A 24911-nucleotide genomic window follows, 5' to 3' on the forward strand; every position below is an offset into this window, starting at 1 on the left:
ATGTTTGTAAATCAGCTTGGTAAGATCTTAGAAATTTGTAATTCTTAAAAGGTAAAAGTGCTAAGTTTTTAGATGAAGTGCAGGAAAATTTAAGCACTTCTGACAAGTAGAAACATTAGTGGTAATCATTTTAAAAATGCTTGCATCTTTCTGCCTGCATGTTTAGCTGTAAATAATGCCGCAATGAATAAAAGCTTTAAAAAGGGGAGGGGATGATGAAATGGAATAAATATTTTTTATTTTATTTCCAAAAGGATAAAAAGTAATAGGTGATCAGAACCATATGCATGCAAGATTCTGCTGTAAATGTACATATGCTATACAGTAAGCTGTACTAACCAGATCCTAAACCTGGTAAGACAGCTTGCTAAAGGCTGCAAAGTCAATTTTGTACTACACATGCTTCATAAAAGATGAATATAAATGCATTAGTTAGACACGGTGAGCTAAATTAGAAGGTCAGGCAGGGCTGGAAGGGCTGAAATATCACACAACCAATGACTGTAATTACTCTTTTTTTAAGTCTATTAAGTGGTGTTGTTCTATCAAGGCTCAGGGGTATAGGACATGAAGTACAAGATAAAGTAATGTGTATTTATTACTCCCACGGGATCAATTTACTAGATATTTTCAGCTCCGTGGAGCAAAATACACAAATGCAGCCTTTGTTACTTTCTTCAAACTGTGGCTTTTTCCTTCAGAAGCTCTGCTCCTCCAAAGGACCATGTTTACCTGTTTGGTACCTTCCTGGAACCCTCGGTTAATTGTTGTATTTAAAAACAATGACAATAAGGATACAGGAAGAGAGAAACGTGGGGATCCCTCTTACAGGATGTTCAAACAAGTGGTTCAAGTTGCTGAGACGGAATGTGCAGACTAGAAAATCCAATCCCAGGCATGATTTTTACCCCAAGGCAAAGCAGAAATCAGGAACAAAGAATGGCACAGAGCTCCTTGTCATCATGTTAGCCCTGATCTATTAAAAGTTTTGTCATAGATTCTAAATTACACCATCTGCTCTAATCATTTGCTGAGTAAATGCTGACCCACTTATAAAGAAAATTCACTGAAATGTGTATGCACGCCGTTGACCTTCAGAAAGGAAAGGGCTCCTTGCCAGCCATTTGTATGTGGCTCTGCCCTTCAGCGAGCAGCGTGGCTCGGTCTCTCAGCTCTCTCTCATTTCAGAATCTTTGCATATTCCCAGACATACCTCTGACCTGCACCACACCATAAAGGTGATACTTTCATAGCCGCTTCAGGCATCTCGGTCATCTTCCTCTCAATAGTTTTGAATCTCTCTCCCTGAACGTTTTCAGTAGGATAAATTCAAAACCAAACCGCCAAAAAAACTAAACAAGTCCCTCAACCAACTAAATGCCCAAATTGGTAGGAAATGAAAAAAACCCAACTGTTAAGGGTTCAATACCAACCTGAACTCTGGTCTCACATTCTTACGAATTTTACAGTACAGTGTAAAAACCACCAAGCATATCTCATGCCCTCCTTGCTATACAGATGAAGTCCAACAGCTCCTCTCCACATGCTCTCCCTTCCTGCCCGTAGTCTTAGTATAGAATATACTAGGTATAGAAGTCTTCTATAGTCTTAGTATAGAATATACTTAGTATAGAAGTCTTCTAACAGCCCTCTTGTTGCACTGGGTGGGAAAAAAAAAAACCCAAAATATGTGTTTTCGTAGCTGAAAGTTACTAACTTAAGTTAAAATGCAGTATCTTGAGTTAGCAGATGGAGATCCATTCTGGAATTTCCATCGGCTGTGTCTGAAGCAGCAAACCTGAGTTGCCCTGACTTCATTCTCTTCAAAACTCTGCTAGCAAGCCTGGGCCAACCCACCCACATTTAGTGACAACCTTCATTTGCAATATAAACAATATCCATGTCATGATGGATAAAGGGCAGATCTGTGGGATCTCATTATGGAAAAAGACAACTGCTTTTGCCAGCCACTGGTTCCCAATAACCACCTGTCCTCTATGAGTGTCTTAAATGCGGAGGTGGGGATATGTCTGGTGTGTTGTGTGTGTTGTGTATCTAATGAGTGACCAGAGAAAGGAGCTAAAGGGAAGGTGGAACCTGGTTATGTGTGCTGTCTGCTCAGCAGGGAGGCATGTGAGAGACAGAGACGTGCTCCACCTTCATCTGCATGAAGAGAAACCAAAAGTAAAGGTCCATTTCAGGATAAGGGGTGTCCTAGACAGAGCATTTAAGCAACAGACTGGGAGGAAGAGGACATCAGATCATGGAGGGGGCTGATGCAATGACTTGCTTCTCAACAGAGTGAACAATCTTGCGCTTAATTTAAATACAAGTGATGAGTTGTAAGAGTGGTGGAAATGGCAAATAAATTCTAGGAAATTGCATATAAAGAGGAATCGTTGTTATTAAATCATTTAGGATGGATGTGTTTCAAATCTAGCTCACAGTTGAAACTGTTTTACAGCTATAGCTGTGGAGTTTTAACAAAATTGCAGAATCACAATGTATCTGCCAGGGATTTATTTTAAGGATTGTAGGGCAGTTACATGAATGAACCTCAGTAGACTCAACATGTTGTTGTGATCTGAACTCTTTAGTGATTTCCACTGCAGTTATGTATGCAAAAACCAGCAACACATGTATATTTGTGTGCACATATGCAAACACATGAGACGGGGAAATTGCACACACATGTGCAGGCTTATTCCCCAGCTCCACAGGCAGGCTTTCTACAGACTGCTTCTACAGGACAACAGTACGATTTCTTAACATTAGCATCATGGTATTTCTTTTCACTTCTCCCCAGAGATCTCTTGTTTCCTCTGATCTGCCTCCTGTCTGTATTAGAAAGGAAAGACTATACTGCCCAGCACACTCCTGGTACTTGATCTCACTCCAAGCTTTGGGTGCTAATCCCACCACCTCTGTACTGCCTGTCTCTCGTCGTGGTGCATGTGTTTCTGCGTGTGTGTGTATGTACAGACATGCACATCTGCTAGTCACAGCCCGACACTGGCTGCTTTCCCTGACCTGCTCTGTACAAGAAGGGAACACAACTCTGGCCCATAGCTAGCTCCATAGCCCAGCTGCCAACATCAGCTCCCACTCTTTTTTCTCCAGAAACTATATATTGCATTTTTACTTTAAACACATCAACTGTTGGTCTAGCAGTCCAAAGACCCTAGTTCCCAGGTGCTCCTGTTCTCCCCACTGTGGGAGAACATTCTCTGCTGGAATTTGGCTACTGAAGCATTGGGAGACAGAAAAAAAATAATCAAAATCTCACTTTTTTTCTTTGCCTACTTCCAGCAGATAGCTGGAACATTTCAAAAAATTCATCCCAAGCATGAACAATGAACACTTCTGAAACCAGTCATTCTAAACTAGTGGAGATTAAACTTCTCAAATAGCCTCAATGGTTTTAGAAATGCCTGTTGACACAGATATGGCTGTTACCTTCCCAGCTCACGGGGGTAAAGCATGTGCTAACACTCACCTGATGGTCTCAGCAATTCACCTTGACTACAGGGATAAGTCACACAGCAGAATGTTCTTGGTCCATGGGAAGGACTGCATGCCCTTATGAACACAAAAATTATAACCATTGCTGCTTCTTGAAAGATCTCTAATTCATCAGTAGGTTTCAATGGAATAACGGCCACAAACCCTAGCAGCATTTATAGAAATGTGTTTTGTTCTATTTATTTAATGCATAATACAAGCTTTTTAATGAATAGAAAGTTATGATGAACTGGCAGGACAATGGGGGAAATGGAGGCAAGGATACTGAAAGCTTTAACCACTGCTCTCCTCTCTGCTGTCTCTCTGTCTCTGCTAAATTTGCCCTCTCTGCCCGTGGTTCCACTGTGGAAGCCATATGGCTTCCAACTCTCTTCTAAGTAGCCACTGAGAATTGTCTATAGTGGAATACTGCCAAAGCCCTTCCTGGTTTAATGACATGGGGAAGAGCGCTGCTCACCCAGCACAGAGACTCACTGCGTCCTTGATTATGATCCTGGAGCCAGCAAGCGATGCTGGGAATTGAACCATCAGTGCCTCAAATACAGAAGTCGACATGTGCCAACCCCTGCTGCATTCAGCCTCTGTGCGTGGCATATTAATGAGTCTTGAACTTGAGGTCCAACCTTCAAGCTTGCACAGAAGGAATTACCCAAAGACAAAAAGTTAAAAAAAAAAAAAAAAGATCCTCTTCATCCTGTTTCCCTCTAACCTTGCATAGTGATACCAGCTTCTTCCCTGAGTTTGTTCTTTCCTTAAGCTGTAACTTTTTTTAGGCCATCAAATCATACCTCTGCATATATAACCACAATTTCCCTTGATTTAAAGATTTAAAAAAACAACTTGAAAAGATACTCAGAATAAACACATTAAGCAAAGAGGGTATATGAGGGGACAGATGACTTGGTACTAACCCTCACTGTCATACTCTATCCATAAATACCTGCTAAATGTTGGAATCAGGATATGGAGCTAGATGGAGCCTTCTGCTGTTTTTGTGTCCCGTGACACTAGATAGCAGGAGTGTGTGGTTATCAGTGTGGTAACAGCCTCAGTCTAAATTGGAAAGAGGAAGGTGCTCAGCCTGATGGCTGCATTCCCATATCAGCACAAAAGAGCATCGCTGGGGTCCCCCTCAGTGCCACAGGTGTCAGAAGGGCACCCCAATACCTCCAGAAGCTGGGGATGTACTATAGCCCCCAGCTGCGCAACCCAATTTGGAATTGCTCAGTCTTACTTTACTTCAATCTCTTGATTTGGAGGCAAGCCACAGCCATCTACTAATCAGCTGGAACTTTGGGTTCGGGGAAGTTTTGCAGTGTTTCTTTTGGGCTTTGCGAATGCCTAATGCATAGTGAAGGCTGGGCTCTATTTTCTGAGAAACAGGTTTTATCCCTCCCAAAAATATCTGCACATTTGGTAGCAGAGGCACGATGCAGATGAAAGAGCCCCTACATAAGGATGCTCTCTTTCTTTGGAAAGGGTTGAATCTCTGGAGGGAAATTTGACAACCTATGAAAGCTGTGTCCTGCTGCAAATCTATCCAAAAGTCAAAGAAAGGGACAGCTTGTAGAGAGTGAACAGAGCCAATGTAAAATGTAACTCTCCAGGACAGCATGTTTCACTGGTGGTAAGAGGGAAGGACAACACATCATTGACCCTAAAACCACAGTCTACAGCCTTCCTAGGCAAAGATAAAAGGCTTAACAAGCCTGTAAAAATATCACATACTGAATTTTATTTCTGTCAAGATATAAAACAAAGGAAGTTATGGTGTTCATGAAACCTTCTCACCTTTGAGACACTAGAAATTTAACTAATCAAAGCCCACAACAATCCCTGATGAAAGTCTATTGATGGCCAAGGAAGCTACAGAAGAAAGGTCACAAGATTTACCCCACCGCTATACTGGATGTGCATCATTCGAGGGATCTGGCCTAAGGCATCAAACCCAATTTGTTCTGCGTCTCAGGTCTGAAAATTTGTATCTTCCTTTCCATCAGTCAAAGGCGGTGGTCTTCAAATAACACACACTTGGCCTATTTGACTCTGCAGCTCACTTAGTAACAGCCATGATGCTATAGTAGATAAAACACGTGGTGGAAGTTGGTCACATAGAATAATTTATGTTGGAAAAGACCTTTGAGATCATCAAGTCCAACCAATAACCCTGGACTATCAAGTCCATCACTAAACCATGTCCCTAAGCACCACATCTATGTGGTTTTTAAGCAACTCCAGGAATGGTGGTTCCACCACCTCCCTGGGCAGCCTGTTCCAATGTTTCACCACCCTTTCAGTGATTATTTTTTTTCCCCCCAATATCCAATCTAAACCTCCCCTGGCATAACTTGAGGCCATTTCCTCTTGTCCTGTTGCTTGTTAATTAGAAGAGACTGATGCCCACCTACCTACAGCCTCCTTCCCAGCAGCTGTAGAGAGCAATAAAATCCCCCCAGGTCTCCTCCTCTCCAGACTAAATGACCTTAACGTTCCTCATAAGACTTGTTCTCTAGACCCTTCACCAGCTTCGCTGCCCTAAAAACAAAGTCAAGGTGTACGTGCCCTAAATGCACAGACAGCGACTCCAGCTCATGCATGCTATCGCTCAGGGTTCCTGTGGAAAGCACAACACTTTTTCAAATGCCCCACCTCTTTCTCCAGTATATCACAAAATTCACCACAAATTCTCACCAGAGAAAGTACAGTATGGCAAGGTAGCAAGAACAGATGTGAGTGCAGACCCAGACAGCATTTTCACAGTACAAGACAGCAGTACTAGAAGCCTATGTGAACTATTCTGTTTCTTCATCATCCTTTACTTGACAGAAATCAACAAAAAACTCTCACTAATTTTTCTGGGAACAAACACCAAATCACTTCATTATGCATTGCTCTAATTATTTCAGCAATCCTGAAATAAAGCCATATATAATAATTAATATCCTAAACCAATACATGGTGCAACAGCAGCAGACACACGTTCCCTGAAGATCCAAATAACTTGATTTTATCAATGGTGAAGTTCTCAAAATTATACTGGCAAGTACTACTGTGATACCAAAACCAAGAAGAGTCATTCTTCTATGAATAAGCTGTTCAGGTTCCAAAATACCAACCGAAAATGTGTTCTTCGTTAAGTATTTCAGAACAGAGTAAGATTTGCTTTTAAGAAAGGCAACAGCTCTTTGAGTTAGCTGGGACTCAGAAAGTCACAGAAGTCTCATAAGCCTACAGTGACAGCGGCTGATTGGGCTTTATTGATCATGCCTCTGTCTCGGCTCATCCGCATTGGGTACCAAACCAGGACCGTTACATTTACAGATTCTTCCACTTTCAAACAAAAACATGCAGCAATCAGCTTTACCATATTTAAGAAAACAACAAACTTTGTACTGACCTTTGGCAAGCGTTCAGGGTCACCAGGGTGCCGGGGGATAACCTTCTGTAACCTTTGGAAACCGTAGTCAATGGTGGGTTCGTTCAGAGCTGAAACAACGACAAACAACGTGATGTGACATACGCAGAGCAAGCAGGTGCCGTTGCACTGTAACAATTGGCAACACATTGCAAGACCAAGGAAGGATCCCAGCAAAATCCCCTTTTACTGAAATTGGCACTGACTACCAAGTCTTGGTTCAAACACTGTTTGAGGTTGGTTCAAACAGCAACGCAAACCTTCCCACTTGAGTTCCTAAGTCAAGGTAACTGGAAAAACCGGGGAGGCTGCATACATCTTCTAAAGAGGAAGCAATTATTACCTCTGAAAGCCATGGTGAAATTAATTTTATAAATACTTTGCACCTTATGTTTTCTGCTGGATTTTTCCTGCTTTCGTATTATGAGGAAGGTCCTTTGTGATTGGAAGACAAAAGAAGTAACTATTAGGGAGTCTCTCTTGTTCCAGATTCTATTATGCATTTAATACGTTCCATGTGCAATGATCACATATAATTTTGTTGTGAGCTACAGGCATTTGTCTTGGCAGAGGCTTTATTTTTTACTCATTGTCACCAACTTCAGCAGCCCAGCTCGGGCTCTGATCAGCACTAAACTGATCCAAAAGATTTAATGAATTTAAGAAAGAAAAAAAAATATGTTTTTAGTTCATCTTTCCCCAGTCCTTGTTCAATAAAATGGAGGAGAGAAATGGTGGAAGTGGAACACTTTAATCTTCATGAAAATGCTGGTCTGTCTCCATTAATCGAAGCTCTGATTGTGCCAAGCCTTTAAGCACATGCTTATCTGTAAGCACATACTTAAACCCATTGCTTTCAGCAAAGCAAATTTGAGCATATTATGTTTTTTATATGATTGCCTATAATTACAGAGGACTGCACTGAATGACCTCCTAGCTATATTTCTAGTCATATGATCACTTTAAAACTCAGATGTTAGTGAGACTCCAACATGTGCTTAAAATTTCCTAAGTGCTTTGGTGAACTGGAACAACAGTCAAGCATTCTCAAGCATCTCTAAACAACAGCGCATCTTGACTCTCCCATGCCAATAGAGATGATGAAATTTTCCACAGTAATTTGTTTGCAATTTTTTTGAGTTAAATGAAAAAATATTTTTCTCCAATATGGATTTTTATATTTTCAGCTTTTTTTTTTCAGTGGGAAGGAAATATATTTTTTTATTATTATTATTATTGGGTCACTTTAAAGTTTTTCTTGTTTTGTCTTAGCTTATTAATAGCAAAAATTATTTCTTGCACAAGGTCTGCCTACAAAATTATTATGAATATATCTTGCACCTTTATGATGGTTTTATTATGAACTCTATTACGTGGCTAGAATGATGCCATCTGATTCTTGCAAAGAGATTTAGCATTGAACTGTATCTCCCAGTCTCACTTGTGTCAGCACTCTCATGTGGCTCAATGATGCTTATCCCACAGCAAGTTGCACAACTCCATCAGTCTGATCAACGTGGCAATTTGTCCACACTTCCACCGTTTAAGTGAAGAGAATGTTTTTTCATACTCCTAATGTTCAAGGTCTTTAGCCAGACCACGTCATTATCATGAAAATAATATCTAATCCCTGGTTTGTTTTTAATTAATTGGCGTTCTACAAACAATCCCACAAAAACAGTCCATTTTTTAAAGAAACTGTTCAATTTAAATTGTTATTTTCAAACAACATTTCCACAGCAGATGGTCCTATTGGCATCCAGTGTGTCAGATTTTTATATCCACCTGGACTTTCAGTACATCCCACCTCCGTAAGCAGGCCCGGCAATGCCACTGGAAATTGAGGCAGAAGGAAGGTGGTGTAGAAGAATCCAAGCCTACCCAAGAGCAGTGAAACAGCAGTGTGTGGATGATGGCCACTGGCAGGAGAGGCACACAGCCCAACAGAATCTCAACATCTAATATCAGAAAGGAATCTTCTGAGTATGTCCTGAAATTACCATTACAGTATTATGGTAACATCAGACCAGAAATCTTTCAGGATTTTACTTTCTGGGCGATTGTCAGAAATTTTCTATTGCCCCAGAGTTCATGGCATCCCTCTAGTCTCCTCTATTTTTTTTGATGCATTTCCTTTTATCAAGAATATCTGAATTTGGTATTTTTTTTATATTCACGTCATTGTACGGAAGGGGTGGGAATAAGGCTTTTGCCCTGCTTGTGCCCTTTTTGTTTTTTGGATGGTTGGGCCTTTTCTCCCCATGTTTCCTTTCACACCTTGGCCACACGATGTCCACTCTGTTGTGTGGCTTTGCAGAAAATATCCCAGTACCTGGCTTTCTAAATTCCTGGTTTCATTACCTTTGAGTTTCCCTACATAGCCTCTTATCATGGACCCATTTAGTGTAGACTTTCTTCAATTTTTGCAATAAATTAATTTACTGCTATTTATATTTATTATCAAAAATAGCTGTTATTTGAGAAGATGAAAAAAAAAAAACCCCTACAGTTCTAATTTACATTTCTTTTGCAAATATGCTAGAAGATTTTAGTGTGGTTCTGTCAAATGTGTTTCTTCTCTAATTCAGACTAGTTTATGGCCATTTTCCCTTTACATCCTTTGGGAAAGTAGTTACTAAATTCTGCAATATTATAAATGGAGGCCAGTTCTGAAATCCCCCCAGAGATCGCAGTCATTTTCTCATATCTTCCCACACATTCAACACATTTGAAATCCACAGAGTATTTCCTGTGAGTATTTTCTGAACTAAATGACCAAAAAAAATGTTAATTTTATGGTCCAATCTCACAAGGCATCAAGCATCCTCGGAGAGATACTGCAAACTTTCTGCTTCAAATAGCTTCAGCTTTACTTTAGTGGTGGGGAGAGGCTGCACACAGCAATTTGCAGGATCAGGTCCTAAACTGTAGTTGTCAAGTATCACTCATTAGTCTATAATCATTCAACACCACCAATCTTAAATAAAATGAAAAAAAGAAATCTTTAGCTGCCTGAACGTCTAACCACAGACTGGACAACATCAGCCCTCCATTCCTGAGTTCATTTATAATCCAAGTCAAATGTAATTAGTCATATCTCAAAGATAAGAGCCCTGTTTAAATATTTCACCCCACCTGCAGCATTAGGGCCACACTGGTTTGGGTGTCAGTAGCTGGCAAAACTCCCAAGAAAAGGCGATATCCTGATCTCCCAGCACTGCAGAAGAGCCAGTGCTCAGGTCCCCGTTAGTGGCACCTAAGGTACATGGCCAGACCCCAGCTCCAGGGAAGGTTTTGCCTCTGTCCCCAGCACAAGTGAGCCTGTCCCTGCCTTGGAAGTCCAGTCACAGTAACGCTTTTCCCAGTTGTCTAGTTCAAAGAAGGGTTTTTTTTTCCATGATTGGAAAAAAAAAAAAAAAAAAAAAGAATCAATAAGAAATACAAACTCTATTTGTGTTCTTGACATCCATACATTAAAAACAAGCTAACACATACTGTACTTAAAATGCATTCCCATTACCCTAAATTTTAAAAGTACTATTGAAAGTACTACTAACTTTAAAAAACTGTACTAAATTCAAATAGGTCCCAAGGCTAATGGAAGCAATTTGTATACCAACCCAAACTGACTGGCCCACTTTTCAAAATACAGGTATGATAATCTTGTGGTTTTAAAAGGACATTTAAATTGAAAGACTGTGAATTTAGTACATAATTATACCAATAGAACCCTTTAACTTGTCAACTTGTAAATCTAAAAGGCTATCAATCATTTCTAAAGAGGAAATAAACCTTAAAATTCTTTGATTGACAGTGCTTACTTTTTATGTGGAGGAAAAAAAAAAAAAAAAAAAAAGAGTAAAGTGGCCAGAAATCCATTTACAAAAGTACATTGTTTTACATAGGTGAGTAAAAAGCCAATAATTACACCTCCAAAAGACATATAAATCAAAGTAAGTACTTTTCCCTCACTTACATATTTTAAGTTGCAGTAAACTTCAGGTAACTTTTTATTAAAATACTTTTCCAAATGCAAAGCTTATTGAAGCCATTAATAGAGTAGCATTTTCATTTAAGCTAATATAATCATTTTTGCAAATACAAGATTTAAGCCATTTTTCTCCTTCCAAACAATAAACTTTCAGCCTGTCTCTTGTGTGAATTAACTAAAATTACACCCAGGTGTACAAAATCTGTCTATCTATCCTAGTGTATGAGTTAAGGCACAATATTTATTATTCTTACCATTTTATGAATTACTTCTTAAACCCTTGAGGAAGAACTTTCTTTCAAATTAGACTCTAACAGAATAAGCCATGAAGCTCTTTATGCAGCAAGTCTAAAGCCATAGCTCATAAAATCTAAGGCTTTTAATCAAGAAAATGCACAATGTCTATGGAAATAAGGATGTGTACATTATATTCATCTTTTCAAAGTCCAACTTATTTTTCAACAGAAATGCTGCTTATGCCTCTGAGAAAAATGTTTCCACCATAACCATAATTTCAAATCCTGCACAAATAATTTTAATAACTACATGTAGATAATCCACCATCTTTAAAAGTCTCTCTCTCTTTTTTTTTTTTTTTAACTAGTCGGCAGAGGGCTTTTTTTTAATATTTCACATAATGAATTCCTACTGTGTCAATAAAGCTTTGGTCGTTAATTGAATGACTGTCTGATGTATCTGAGAGAGGAATTTGTTTCTGTGGCCACGCTGCCAACATACAGCAGAATGATCGACACTTAATATCAGCAATTAAAAGGACCTGTTCAAATATCATATGGAATTCGTAGCTTGGGGTAGCATAGGAGAACTCTTCACCAAGGAAAACTCATTCAGTGAATGCAGAGAGTAATTGAATTAGACACATTTTAACATTATTATTCAAAGAAAAATAAACACACACTACATAGAAGCATTATGGAAATATTTCAGAACGTAAAACATATCCAGTTAATTTGTTTCCCATGCACTCATGGTTTCATTTATTCCTTTTATTTTTCAGCCCTTGTTTCTTTTTCATTCTGTTTGACCCAAAACCAATGAGAAAGAAGCGCTTAGACCTATGAACTTCCCATATGCTTTTCCAGTGGAAAAAGCTGCAAGGAAAGGGAAGGGACACTAAGGGCTCAAATAACAAAAATGAAAAAAGGCTGAAGGCTACAAACAAATTGGCCTCAGGTCCACAGGTCTGACCATCCCTCTGCCAGATGAAAAATCTGGTCTTGATTGTTTTACATGAAAAGCACATGGGAATTAACTGTCCCATGGTGCTTGCTCCTGTGGTGCACCAGGGAGTTGCTGGTTTTCTTAGAAGGTAGAGGAATTGTTGGGAGAGTTTGAGGAAGGTAAGAATGACCTGCAGGAGCGTCGAGCTATAATAGAGGCTACAACAGTGGAATGGCAGAAGATGCTTTAGACTCTGCCTTGGTCTGTTCACACATACATTTATTTTTTTTTAATTTGGTTCTACCACACAATTAGACACCTAGGACACCTAGTGACAAGTCCTGAACTACAATGTCAAAGAGATGGGGCTTTGGAGTCTACAATGCAGATGTTTTGAGTGTTTTCCTCTCTGATGAGAGAAACTTCATGCCATAGTAAATAGAAGCTGACTCTGTGGCCAAGATACACAGTGTTACTGATCTCAACACCTCACAGCCATAAAAGAGTATTAATTAATCCATGCAAAAATGCTGCAGCACTGTCACAGCAATGAAGGCCAGGCCAGGAACACATTTAACATGTCTCTCTGTGCCCAGATTAAACCAGGTCAGAACATCTGAAGGCACAGGGAATGAATATTTTAAATAATACGAAAGGCAGTGAGGAGAGTAGACTCTTCAACAGAAGCCTTGCAATCTTAGCATCTTCAGAGGCATTTTATAGCTAAGGACCTCTTTTCTCATGGACATTTGGCCTCTTCCTCCATCAACTCAGAAACCCACCTCTGTAATCAGTTCTCTTCCTTTTTAATCTGTACTTCTCTCTGTATTTCCACACTGCTGAGAAATAGCAGTATGGAGTGCAAGTGGCAACAACTGAGAGTAGTCATGCCAAAGGCTGTGGTTTCCCACCCCCCACTCTTACCAAGCACGGACTCTACGAGAAGATGGAAAGCAGGAGCTCCTGCCTCTTGTAGAGGCGAGATGCTGCAGCAGAGCCGATCCAGGGTATTTGCCTTCGCTAACAGCCTGTGGCTCCTGTCTCCAAACTCTGGGTGATTTCTGCTAGAAGCCTCTGTGACTCTAGCAAAACAAAACCTCACGCTGGGAGATAGGGGTAGAGCAGAGCAGACCATATTAATATCAAAGTCCATGTGCCAAAACACCTTGCTAAGGCCCTGCTGTGCACAATACTGACAATGGGTGATGTTATAAAGCAACATCTTGACATGGCGTGTTGTAAGCAAACCTGACCCCACAACTCTTATGCACAGTGGCTTCTTTATGCCTGCTCTACAAAGACAGAAAAAAAAAATCCACTTCAAAACCCCATCATCAAATGAAAAAAAGTCTGTTTTGCAAATCTCCCTGCAAAGACTATTCCTTTGCTAATTAAAGACCGTTAAATGAAAACATGCAAGCATTTGAGCTAGTTGTTGTTGTGAATTTGGCTTGCTTTTTATAAAGTTTCCTTTCCACTGACTTTCCCTGGGGTGTTTATTCCCACAAGCAATGGAAAATGGAAGCGGGTGGGACAGCGAGAGCCTGCACAGAAAGGTCTGAGCTCGAAAGGCCCTTGCAGTGCTAACTCAGAATTGCCTTGCAATTCTGGTCTCAGTACTCCCGCACTAAAACATAGTCTCGTGCATTGAATTTCTATTTTTAAAATCAAACTGTGATATGATGTCATTTTTTGAAAATTAGATCTAGAAAGAGATAGAGATACCGGAACTGTAATTCCTATATTTTATTGCCATGTCATGCCCTGACACCATGTGTATGCACCAAGCAGTAAGAAAAATGCAGAGCTGAGTCAAACGACAAATCTAACACCTAGATCACTTGAGTTTCCCTAGTGACTGCTCTTTACTTGAACTAAAAACGCAATAGGCCAGCATTAGAGGCAGCTCCACTGTGTTCATCAGTGTTATTACAAACATGATAGACAGCGTGATATTTTCTTCCTGATAACAATTTTTCTCCAGCAACTAAGAACCAGAGGAGTTACTCCCTTCCCACCTAGCCTAGTCTCTGCAGCCAGTGGGGCTGCCGAAGATCCAAAGAATGCACATCTTGAGCCCAATTCTTATATGAAAGTTACAGAATGAGATTACTAGATCTGTCTAGCAAGAATCATGTGTTGGTTTCTCAAAATACATGAACCCTGAATGTTCACTCTGAGCAACCTGCAATCTGGCTTAAAAAAAAAGTCAAAAATTTGTGAGCTTTGCAGTTTCTTCTTCCTCTGACTGCGCTGACCTCTCGTCTAATGGGGAAGATTTGGCCTTAAGGGAGTCTGAAACGGAGTCCAGTAAAAATTAAAAATACCAATTTCAGAACAGGCTGGTAGAATTCACTGGGGATATGTATACAGAGGGTCAGAAGGAAATCAATGCATGTTGGTTACTTCGTCTAGTCATCTAGGTTAATTGATGCATCTTTGGCAGTCATTATAAAAAGGGAAAGAATATCTTCCTGTTTCTCAGACACATTCTGGTAACGCACATGAGCATGTAGCAAAAAATTTACTGAAAATGGCTAGCTCTCAATGGATTATTCTTTCATTTAAATAAATAAATACATGTGTACACATACACACAAGCATGAAAATGCACACAAGTCAGGACTGAAAATAATGGGTGCCTAAGGTTAGCTATAAGATCTATATTTAGGTCTACTTAAAAACATTTAAAAAATAAAGACGTTGCATTTATTTTTAAACTGTTGGCTCAGAAACTGCTGCAGAGATGTACCATACAGAGTGTAGGAAATGCTAAAATGTCACCTCATGTAACCTTTTCTTTCATTTTTTACTAAGCATATTTTCAACATCTTTCCTTTGCATGGAATCCTCAAATTCTATAATGTAGGTGTAGCCACCTTTAAAATTTTCATACAGATGATTTTGTATAATGTACAGGATGGTTTTTTTTTCTTTTTGTCACCCTTCACAAACTCCTTGGGGTAGACAGCACTGAAAACCATTGTTGGAACATGTTAGTATGTAGAAATCTTTCCTTTTGAATAAACCATATCCCTCTATCACTTTTAACCCTGTTATTTCTCATCTTCTTTTCAGATTATTTAAAAAAAAATAATTATTATCAGGGGATGCATAAATGAAAAACTCAGTGTCCTATCTGAAATGCCAAAACCATTCCTATCAGAAAGCATCTTAGCCTAAATCTGGCTGTCTCTCAAAATTGTAGACTTGTGATGTGCAAGTGCACTATGGTCAGAGCAAAAAGACTCTTCAAGAGAGAAAATGGGAAAAACACCAGCTATCACATCCCAAATCTCTGCAAATGAGATTCAAGGAGAAATACAAGTAGAGCTGAATCATAAAAATGAGATGAATTGTGCCTAGCTGTAATGAACATTATAGGTGTGATGTTCTTGGAAGGGACTGACCTCCTGTGAGGTTTAATTTAGGTCTTTAATCCCTCTCCATAACTAAGCTTAAATCCCTTGAGAAAACAATAGTTTCCAAAAATCTTTATTTCTAAACATTAGCTTTGATTTGTCTACACAAAATTGCGATAAGGCTACTCACTCGAAAGCAAAAGGACCATTTTGGCTATATCCTTGATGATATAGCAAATTGCTTAAAATTAAAACAGTTGGGTTTGTTGTTTGCTAGTTTGTAACATCTAAATAGAAATGTATAATTTGGGAGCTCTCTCAATTTTAGCTGATTTTAGGAGCAGTTATATCACCTGATTCTATAATTGTTCAGGGTTTGGTTGGGATTTTTTTTGCAAAAATTTTAACAAAAACTCTTATCAAGGAAAAAAAAAAAAAGAAAATCATACCAGCCTGTCTGATAAACATGTTTCCCTGCCCTCACACCCCAGTGAGCACTGTGACACTATACTTTTATCATCTAGTGTGTGCTCAGAATGAGCTTAGAACAGCAATTGCCAGGAATAGGCAGGCGATAAACTGCATTGATTTAACACATCTTGTTTTCAATCATGCTCGGATTTTCTGAGCACGCATTTTTCCTGTACTCCAGCTTGTAGCTTTTATCTGACGAGCTGATCCCTTTTCACTGGAAAATGAAAAGGTCGCACAATAAGACACGGTTTACTGGAACTTGAGCACGCACCAGGGAAAGTATTTTAGATAAATACTGTCAGACATAGTGGAGCTGAATTTCAACAACACAATTGCTAAACAACAATACTTATTACTCTCTAGAACAAGCCTACAAGCAACTTATGGCTCACAGCGGGGGAGATCTCAGAGTTAGGCTCAATAGTTAAAGAAACGTTATTCAAGCCTGTTTGAAGATGCAGTATTGCTTTTGCCTTGCACACACCGACTAGCCATACCTCAGGACCACACTAAATGCCTCCTCAGTTGCTTTCCTAGGTAATTTACAAATGACAGAAAAGCATATCAACGACTTTTTTCTTTTTTCTCTTTTTGGCGGAAGGGGATTGACTACGTGCTTGATTGAATTTAATCAAATGGGGTACTGGGTGGTGGTAAAAAGAAAATTATCTGTATGCAAAAGTAATTTACCTGAAACTAATTAATTAACCAAGGTGAGTTGCTGAGGAGGTCAGTAAACAAGCAAGGAATAATATGGCATGACCCATCTACCAACGGCCAAGGTACAGTAGGCTTATAACAATAACTCTAATTTATTTTTTGCCTCCCTCTGAAGTGACTGCAATGATCCTGACCAATACAGTACAGGAAGCAAAATAACTTTACTTATTCCTACCAGAAGGAGCAAAGAAATCTTCCAAATTATTCTTTACTGCATTGAATATACCCAAGAAAAGATCTCACCAAGTAAACAGGGAACCTGAACTAATTTTTTGCCCTCGGCCTGAGTGGACTAACACCCTTTTTCCTGCAAAGACTCAGCTGCCAACCCAGCGCCAGGGAGGGGGGATTGATTTATCCAGCTCAGCCCCCTCGCAGCACCTCCTTCCCACACCTCGTGTGTATGCATGCACAGAAGGAGTTGCTCTCCCAGCAGCCTTTCTCAGGAGAGGGACCCTGGTTTTCACGAGCCCCAAACAGTCCCCAGACCTCCCCACGCATTTACAGGTATTTCTGCGCCGCTGGCCCAAAGCCAGCCCAGCCCCTCATGAATAACTCGGACTGTGGGTGAGAAGGGCACGTTCAGCAGAGGGATTCCTTCGACAGGCTGCTCTGGCAGCAGTGGGTTCAGCCCCACCGCATCACTCTAAGCGTGTGTCATGCCCTGCAAGCTCACTCACGTAAGCACTCATACGTGGCAAAAATATTGCAAATGGGTGATGTCTGCAGGTTAAAGCAGCCGTCCTGCCCTTTCTTTTCTCTCTGATATATCACCATTCATCACTTTTGCTTACAATTATGTAGAGTCTCCCAATCTCTGCAAAGAGAAAATGGGGGTAAGAAACTCCAACCCCTGCTCCAATCTACCCTTTTGGAGAAAGTGGCCATGCTTCTCCAGGTGGCTGGTCACTAAGAGACGGTCAGCTGCTGGCTCAGCTTAGTTACAGCAGCTAAGGAGACACAGGGATACCACCTATCCCTTTAGGAAGCTGCAATACAAAGGGAAATCCCCCAAAACAAACTATTATCCCCACAAACATCCTTCCCAGTTGTCAGCAATGTCTGTGCAAAACTGGTGTGAAATATTTATGTATTCCTTGCTTCTTCTGAATGTGCTTATTAGTCATTCAGGTCCAGCATAAACACGTTTATTAAATTCACCTTTTGCAACATCCTTTAACCAGTAAAGCAGAAATATTCTGGCAATTTTTCTGAAACTATACTGATACTGGCTGGAAACTCTAAAGACTGGAGCTTAGTTTATATTTTGCATATATATATATCAGCCAAGTCTTCACCTCTAGAGATACACCCATCTTTCTCTGATGTTCTGTTCACATTGTAAGTCTTACAGAAAGAATATGGTAAATATTATTTAAATGACATTTTAAATTATAGGTTTAGATAGAAAAGTCACAAGCAAAGTGATAGGCCTGAAGAAAACTACAAAGTAAAATCCAACTTTGCATGCAATGACACTTTACATTCAGCCCTGTGAGCCTCTCTGCAAGAGAACTCCTACAAGCATTGATTTCTCCTTCTCACCTGGAAACTTTTTTTTTTGCTAGACAGTAAGTTGAAAACCCGTGCTGCATTTTAGGGTTATCTCATGCAACACAGGCAGAATTCTGATATGCCTTCTTCATTAAGTGCTCATAATCCCAGAAATGAAAGTAACTCATTTCTTCCCAGGGTGCCTGTTAACTGAGAAACTCATCTTAATTGAATGCACAGATCAGTTAACCATCTTCAGATTCACAAACCATTAGTGCCCCATTTGCACAGCAGCTTTGCTGGCAGGTCTCCTCCCACCACTGCGCTTCGGGGGGGATCTGAGGTTCAGCAGAGGGGAGGTGCTGCAGCAATGAGCAAGCACCATCAAGGGCTTGCTCATGACAAAATGAGTCCTCGGGGCGAACAGGCCTTTGCTAAATTGTCAGCGCTAGATCACCTTGCAAGTCAGTTACAGAGAACAAATACTGCAGCTCTGCCCCAAAATAAGAGGTAAGGAATCTCCAAACACACCTACAGAGAGATCACCGATCTGGAATCTGGAGCCTCACAGGCCTAAGAGGAGGAAGTAAAAATAACTGTTATCACACTCTTCCCATCTTGCCTTTCCCCCACCATCACAAATTACCATCTAGAATACACCTGGTAAACCAGTGAAGATGAGTACGGAAATAAAAATATCCCAGGTACAACCGTTTGCTTATAAAGCTGATGCTTCAAAAAGAAACTGTAAAAGGTGAGGCAGTGAGGAACCAGACTGAAACTCCCCATCCTGTTATGAAACATTTCCAACAATTTCATATCCAGCTGGAGTGAACCAACCTTTGGTTCTTTGGTAGTCACTGCTGAGTTTAGGATAGGCAGCAAAACATCTCTGCTGGTCAGTAGCACCCCACTCATCCCCCAACTAACGCTGTTCTGAGGGAATTGAAACTTTTCTCCACTCAAATTTTCTCCAATCAAATTATTTTAATTTGATTTAAAAAAAATACTTCAAGTGTTACTTGATTGATTTTTCCTAAGCCAGAAATACAATAATTTCCCTAATTCAAGGCAGAGGTAGAATAAACAGATTAAAGACTACAAGATGAGCAGAAAATAGAGTAGAAGATATAAAGCTACCACCGATAACCAGAAATGATCAAACAGGTTCATAACCGTGCATTTGTGCTTGTTCCAAATTTTCTAGGCATCATTGGCAGCCTGTAGGAAAATTCAGATCCCAGCTCTGAAGCTATCAATAAAATACCTTCAGAGTAGCACGGTATTGCCCATTTTGTCTTGTATAAAACAAATACCTTCCTTCCATCCAACCCAAAACAAAAACCAAACCCCACTGTAACGGATTACATTATTCTGTACAAATCTGTTTCTAGTAGATTTAATGAGAACTGTTGTCATCATAAAAAATTGCCACCAAAATATATGTGTATCATATTAGTATGTCTCAAAGTTCAATACTGACACAAACAGTATCATCAGGTGATAAAAACAAAGATGCTGCAAGCGTAACATGAAAAAAGAGTATTCAAATGTTAAAATCTAATTTAGCAATTTGCAAATTGCCGGTCTAAAAGGAGGAATTTAACATTAATCTTGCTGGAAGTGGCATATTTATCAGCAACTGATTTGTAGCTTTCCAGGCAGTAAGCAATATATATAAATACGCTTCTGGGTCCATCAGCAGTATGCAAGAATGCGCTTAAACAGACAGACTCACTAAGGCCCTGAGTGTGCAAAGTATTAAGCACCTGGCTGCCAGAGTTAATTAGTCTGCGCAGAGCCATGCACTGATGCTGCTGCTCCTGCTCCAAACCAGCTCCATCACAAGCGGCCTGGGGCATCTCTGCTTTCTGTTCTCCTGTGCTGTGTATATGCAATGCAAGAGCGAAGCTTTTTCTTCCTCCCCCACAACCCCCGTGCATGCCAAGCCCACCATCTTGGTATCTAACCACTTGCTGTAAGAACATCTCAGCTCACCAAGGAGGACACAGGAACAGAGGTGGGAAGGACTGGCCTCCTGCACCACCCCTCAGGCACTGCACACTTAAAAGAGGAGCTACTCGTCCTTTGGCCAATAACACATTTAGCTGCTGTGCGAAGCAGGCACAAAGGTTATCAGAAACTGGCTCCGTGCAGGGGAGAACTTGCAAAGATGTTCAGTGGCTTGGGCTTCAGGGCAAATCGCTTTGGTTTTGCACTGAGAAGACTGAAGATGCCTGGCAGCCCTCGTGTGTTGCTGGGCTAGTGCCTATACTTGCAGAGTCTGGGGACAGCCAGGGGGGCATAGACCACCCCTTGGATGTCTCTCAAGAAAGGAGATTCCCACCAGTGGAGTTTACTTTGTTGGCATTGAGTTTTACATTCTGTGTGGTCTCTTCCCTAACTGAGCGGATGACACACGTTCAGTGGCAAAGGTAATTGTTCAAAATAAATCTAAATTGCAGCTGATTGAGTAAAAAATGGACACTGACAAGATACCATGTCATATTAAACACTAACATGCTTGCATAATTGTCTCAAAAAATGTGCTATTTTTACATCTTTACGTAACAAAGATCTAAGAATCTTCTCTTAAATGAAGCCATATAAAAACATTATCTATATGTATGTGTGTGTGTTGTGTGGCTGAAAATGTGTTATCTGCATCTCCTAGCAGCTAATTTTGCATATGCTGTATATCTGTGCGTACAGAGGCTCAGAAAGGGGACAATCCTTCCTCCAGCCTGTAGCAAGTGGCAGATTATTGCTGGAGCAGATGCAGCTGAGCTCATCATAGCCAAAGCTGGGAAAGCCACAGCATTAATATTTAAGTCTAGGACTGGCAAGCCAGTAGATGCTTTCTCCAAATAGCAAAGGGAAAATATAATGTCACTTCTTTCTTCCAAACTTTGCTTGTTGCACAAAATAAAAGTGAATGAGCAAAAGAAAAGAGGCAAAAAAATTCCCACAGGATTCTCCTGCTCTACTCAAGACAACTCAGACCTGTCATTCCCCTTTGTTCCTTTTCCTTCTGCAATTTGCCCACACCAGCAGCATGACAGACCAAGTCCCCTTCAAAACCTACTGTTTCAGTAGTTTATCACAACTATAAACTAAACCATGTACTGAAACACATATAAAAGGAAACTAAATACAGCACCTCCTGCACACCTAGAACAAAACTAGGAAAAAATACTTTTTTCCTCAACATTCAAATATACAGAAATTAAGTTATTGGAAAGGGAGAGATGGGACTAATCCAGCTCTGTTTTAAAGCTTGTTATACTGTGAAATACCATATTATTCTACAGGCAGTGTTCATCTTACTTCAGCTAATCGTGTATGATGGACACTGACCCACCAAAGTTTGGTGTAAGTATCAGATGGCAGAATTCAGTTTCAAGTATTCTTGAAAAAGTGCTCAGGGTTGATTTTTATTACGTTTAACTGCTAAGCATGCAAGTCACTATTTATTATTGGTTAGGCTCTTCAATCCCACTGGATTAAAGAACACATTACATGATTTGGGAAGATGTTTTTTCTTTCAGCATTAAAAGCTCTGTATTTCAATCAGGTTATGGCTGTGGGGCCCTTAAGTTTCAGGGTATTTCCCCAGCAATGAAGATGTATTTTCAATAGCAAGAGTAAAGTAACCTTCTTTGTCAGGTACCTGTGCAGTGGTTTCTTGACTTAGCATAAGAGCTCTTTACACATTACTTGGCATCTGGGCAACAAACAGCCACGAAGCTATAAAATTTAGGTACCTATGCCTATTTAAAAACCCCAGCAGGCACCTAAATGAACTTTCAGGACTCTAAATATAATTAAAATTCTGCCTGTAAGTAACAGAGTCAAAATCAAACAAGAAGCCTGAGACTATAAAAAAAGTTTTCTGCAGTTGGATGACAAGCTACTTCCCACCAGTACTGTGGCTCTGCAGTTTGCAGTGTCTGGTAAGTGGTCACTAGCAGCATCAGGTGGTATCAAGAACCTGCTATCAATCAAGTTTTAGCTGGCTAAATATGTGAACAATCACAAGGGACAAGATTTAAAATTCGTTACTCTGTGCTGTGATGGGCAAGGATAAAAGAGTTACCTGTTGGGCACAACTTTTCAGTAGCCAACTGCATAGGAAAGGAGCTTTGAGTCAATGATTACCTCCCATTCCAAAGCAAAAAAAGTTTTCTAACTTCTCCTTAAGACACTAATGAGTAAAAATGAGTACTATTGCCTTCAAGTAAAACTTATTCTATTGTATTTTTTATTGTATTTTTACTTTTAATTTATTCCCAGCCCTTACGAAATCTTTTGGAAACATGTAACATCCCAGAGAAAAAGACATTTAGTGACTGTCACTAATTTCCCATTAAAATAACAGGATCTACAAAGGAAAGATCAGTATTTTTCAACTTGCAAAGTACAAACCTCCAGGACCTCAGAAGTCCCACAACCATTTCTTGGTGGTCCATGAAAGGGAACTGAGAAAGATGCAAGGCTATTGTCAGCAGGCTTAAAGTCATTGCACAATTCATTGTTCAAAGGTCTGCATTTGTACTGGAAAATATTTAGGTGTCCACAACCCTGAAAAATGTTGAAAAATGTTGAAAAAAAGACACGGCGATAGATGGTTTTTTGGCACAAGCTTTCCTCCCACTGGAAGATTTGCTACATACATTGAGGCACCAGTTTGGAAGACTGTGGATATTTTCTGCTGAATGGGGCCCTTGGAGAGGAAATATTTGATTTACTGCAGAGTTCTCATTTCCCTGAATTGCAAATAAAGTGTAATTTGATTAAATGTAAATGAATTCTACAATACTTTTGGTGGCTTGTCTGAAACAATTGATTGTAATGGGCATCCATCATTTGGCTTGATTTTAATTCAGAGGCAAAAAAGGCAAAATGAGAAAACTAAAGCAGGTGCTACTAACATTCTAGAGCTGCAGCAGTCGAGATTCCTGGTGCTGGACTGTCATTTCCATTGTTCTTGGAAAGCAAGCAATGCAGTATAGGGGAAACGCAACAGCAAAAGAAAAAGAATAATGTGAAACGCATACACAGAAATAGATCTAGAAGAAAATCCAGATTTTTCGTAACGAATTCCATTAAATCAGCTTAAAGAGCATAATTTGTTAGATTTATTTTAACACTGATATTCTAAAACAAATGATTAAGGAAGATAAATACTGTTCTGTGTTTCTCTGTTAGAAGAAAAGCTTTGTTTTTACAGATCACCCAATTCTTTTTTCACCAAGACAGTTTCCAAGTGCACAATACTGGTTTCAGCAGCTCTTGTGGTCTGAAATAATAAAAGAGAAGTGAAATTTTTGATAGTGACACAAGCTTGATGAACTTTTGGTGTCATTTTCTTTAAATGTGGAACTACTCCAACCACAGAGATAATTATGGATGACCAGATTGTAACTGCTTTATTGCTTCTTTTTTCTCATAAATTTTAATTTTGGAAAGTTAAGTGAAAAATGTGGTTTCAGTTTCCTACAAATTGCACACAATTTGGTTTCAACAAGAAAGCAGAAAGAGGTGGTACGTTCTTTGGAGTGAATTACGGAGAGAAGTTGTTTCTTTGTCTTTCAGCATCATCAGAATAACAAAATGCAAAATGCAAAAAAGATGACTGAAAAAAAAAAAGCAACTGTACAATGTACTAAGAAAAGCACCAAGCAATTCTTTACCTGAATAAGCTCTGAGCAATTTGATAAGGTAATACAATTGCTCTAGCCTTTCTCCCCTCTGTTTTACCAGAATAGTGCTTAAAAGAAATTAAGCTGCACACACGTTACAGCAAATCTTCTAATAAGAAAATGCTGCGTCCATAACCATCTTGCTCTCTCAGAAGGTACCAGCAACTGCCCAAGTGCCATGCAAAGCAGCCCTATTCAGACCATATTAAAAAGGCTTGGATAATTACTTACTAACAAAGTAAGTGCAGAAACGAAAGCCAACAGATGACAGTCAGTATTTATTTTGCCCAAGAAGTATGTGGGACTCAAATCAGTGTGTGCCTTTACCTACTGTACCCATACCTATAATGACAATACACATATTAGGATCTTAAATCATATGAAAGGCTACCCAGCTTTCCATCAGCAACAATGGTCCAACTGATGTTTTAAAGGAGGTAGAAGATTCCCTAGAGTAGGTAAGAGCAGCAAAAAAAATTAAAAAATATATAATTGGTCAGCATGGCTATGAAATGGGATGCTGGAGATCAAAATACAAGATGCTTTTAGTCAGGCAGTGAAGACTTACTGGAAGGACTGCAGGTATCACAATTCTTAGAATAATCCCACAAAATTTTGCAAAGGTTGACAATTAGATTCCTAATTTAATGGAGGACTTAAGTATCCTAAAGAGTTTCCTTGACTTTCACCAGGTTGTTTAGCTGCTTCTAAATAAGGATGCTCTTGACACTTAAAGGATACCAATTGATTTGAGTTGCTTTTAATGAAAATAATAGCGAAAATTAACTAGTATGAAAATATGGAGCCTTCATCCGTTTTCGTTCAAATATTTAAAAGTGTGCAGAGCTTCTGGAAAGAAGTACTAAATAAAAAAAAGGGATGCTTTTTTAACAAATTTTAATGCAAAAGAAATTTTTATTACTAGAGCATATGTGTGAAAATCAATTTCCCTGAAAAAAATTCTGGCACTGTACTTTGGGAAAAATAGAAAAAACTTCCCTAAAATATAAAATTACAAAATTTGTGAAATCTAAAGGGATAAAAGTTAT

At 39.5% G+C, this 24911-nt stretch overlaps 1 protein-coding gene across 4 annotated transcripts in view; it reads right to left on the reverse strand.

The window, feature by feature from the left end:
• EBF1 (EBF transcription factor 1) overlaps positions 1-24911 on the reverse strand; it is a 280105-nt gene that overhangs the window by 25289 nt on the left and 229905 nt on the right. For all 4 annotated transcript variants that reach the window (XM_040604801.1, XM_040604800.1, XM_040604803.1 and 1 more), the window contains exon 11: positions 6920-7008. In XM_040604801.1, the coding sequence (XP_040460735.1) occupies positions 6920-7008 (89 nt within the window). The remainder of the gene's footprint in view (positions 1-6919; positions 7009-24911) is intronic.

This window comes from Falco naumanni, chromosome 8 (genome assembly GCF_017639655.2).
Source record: "Falco naumanni isolate bFalNau1 chromosome 8, bFalNau1.pat, whole genome shotgun sequence".
NCBI lineage: Eukaryota > Metazoa > Chordata > Aves > Falconiformes > Falconidae > Falco > Falco naumanni.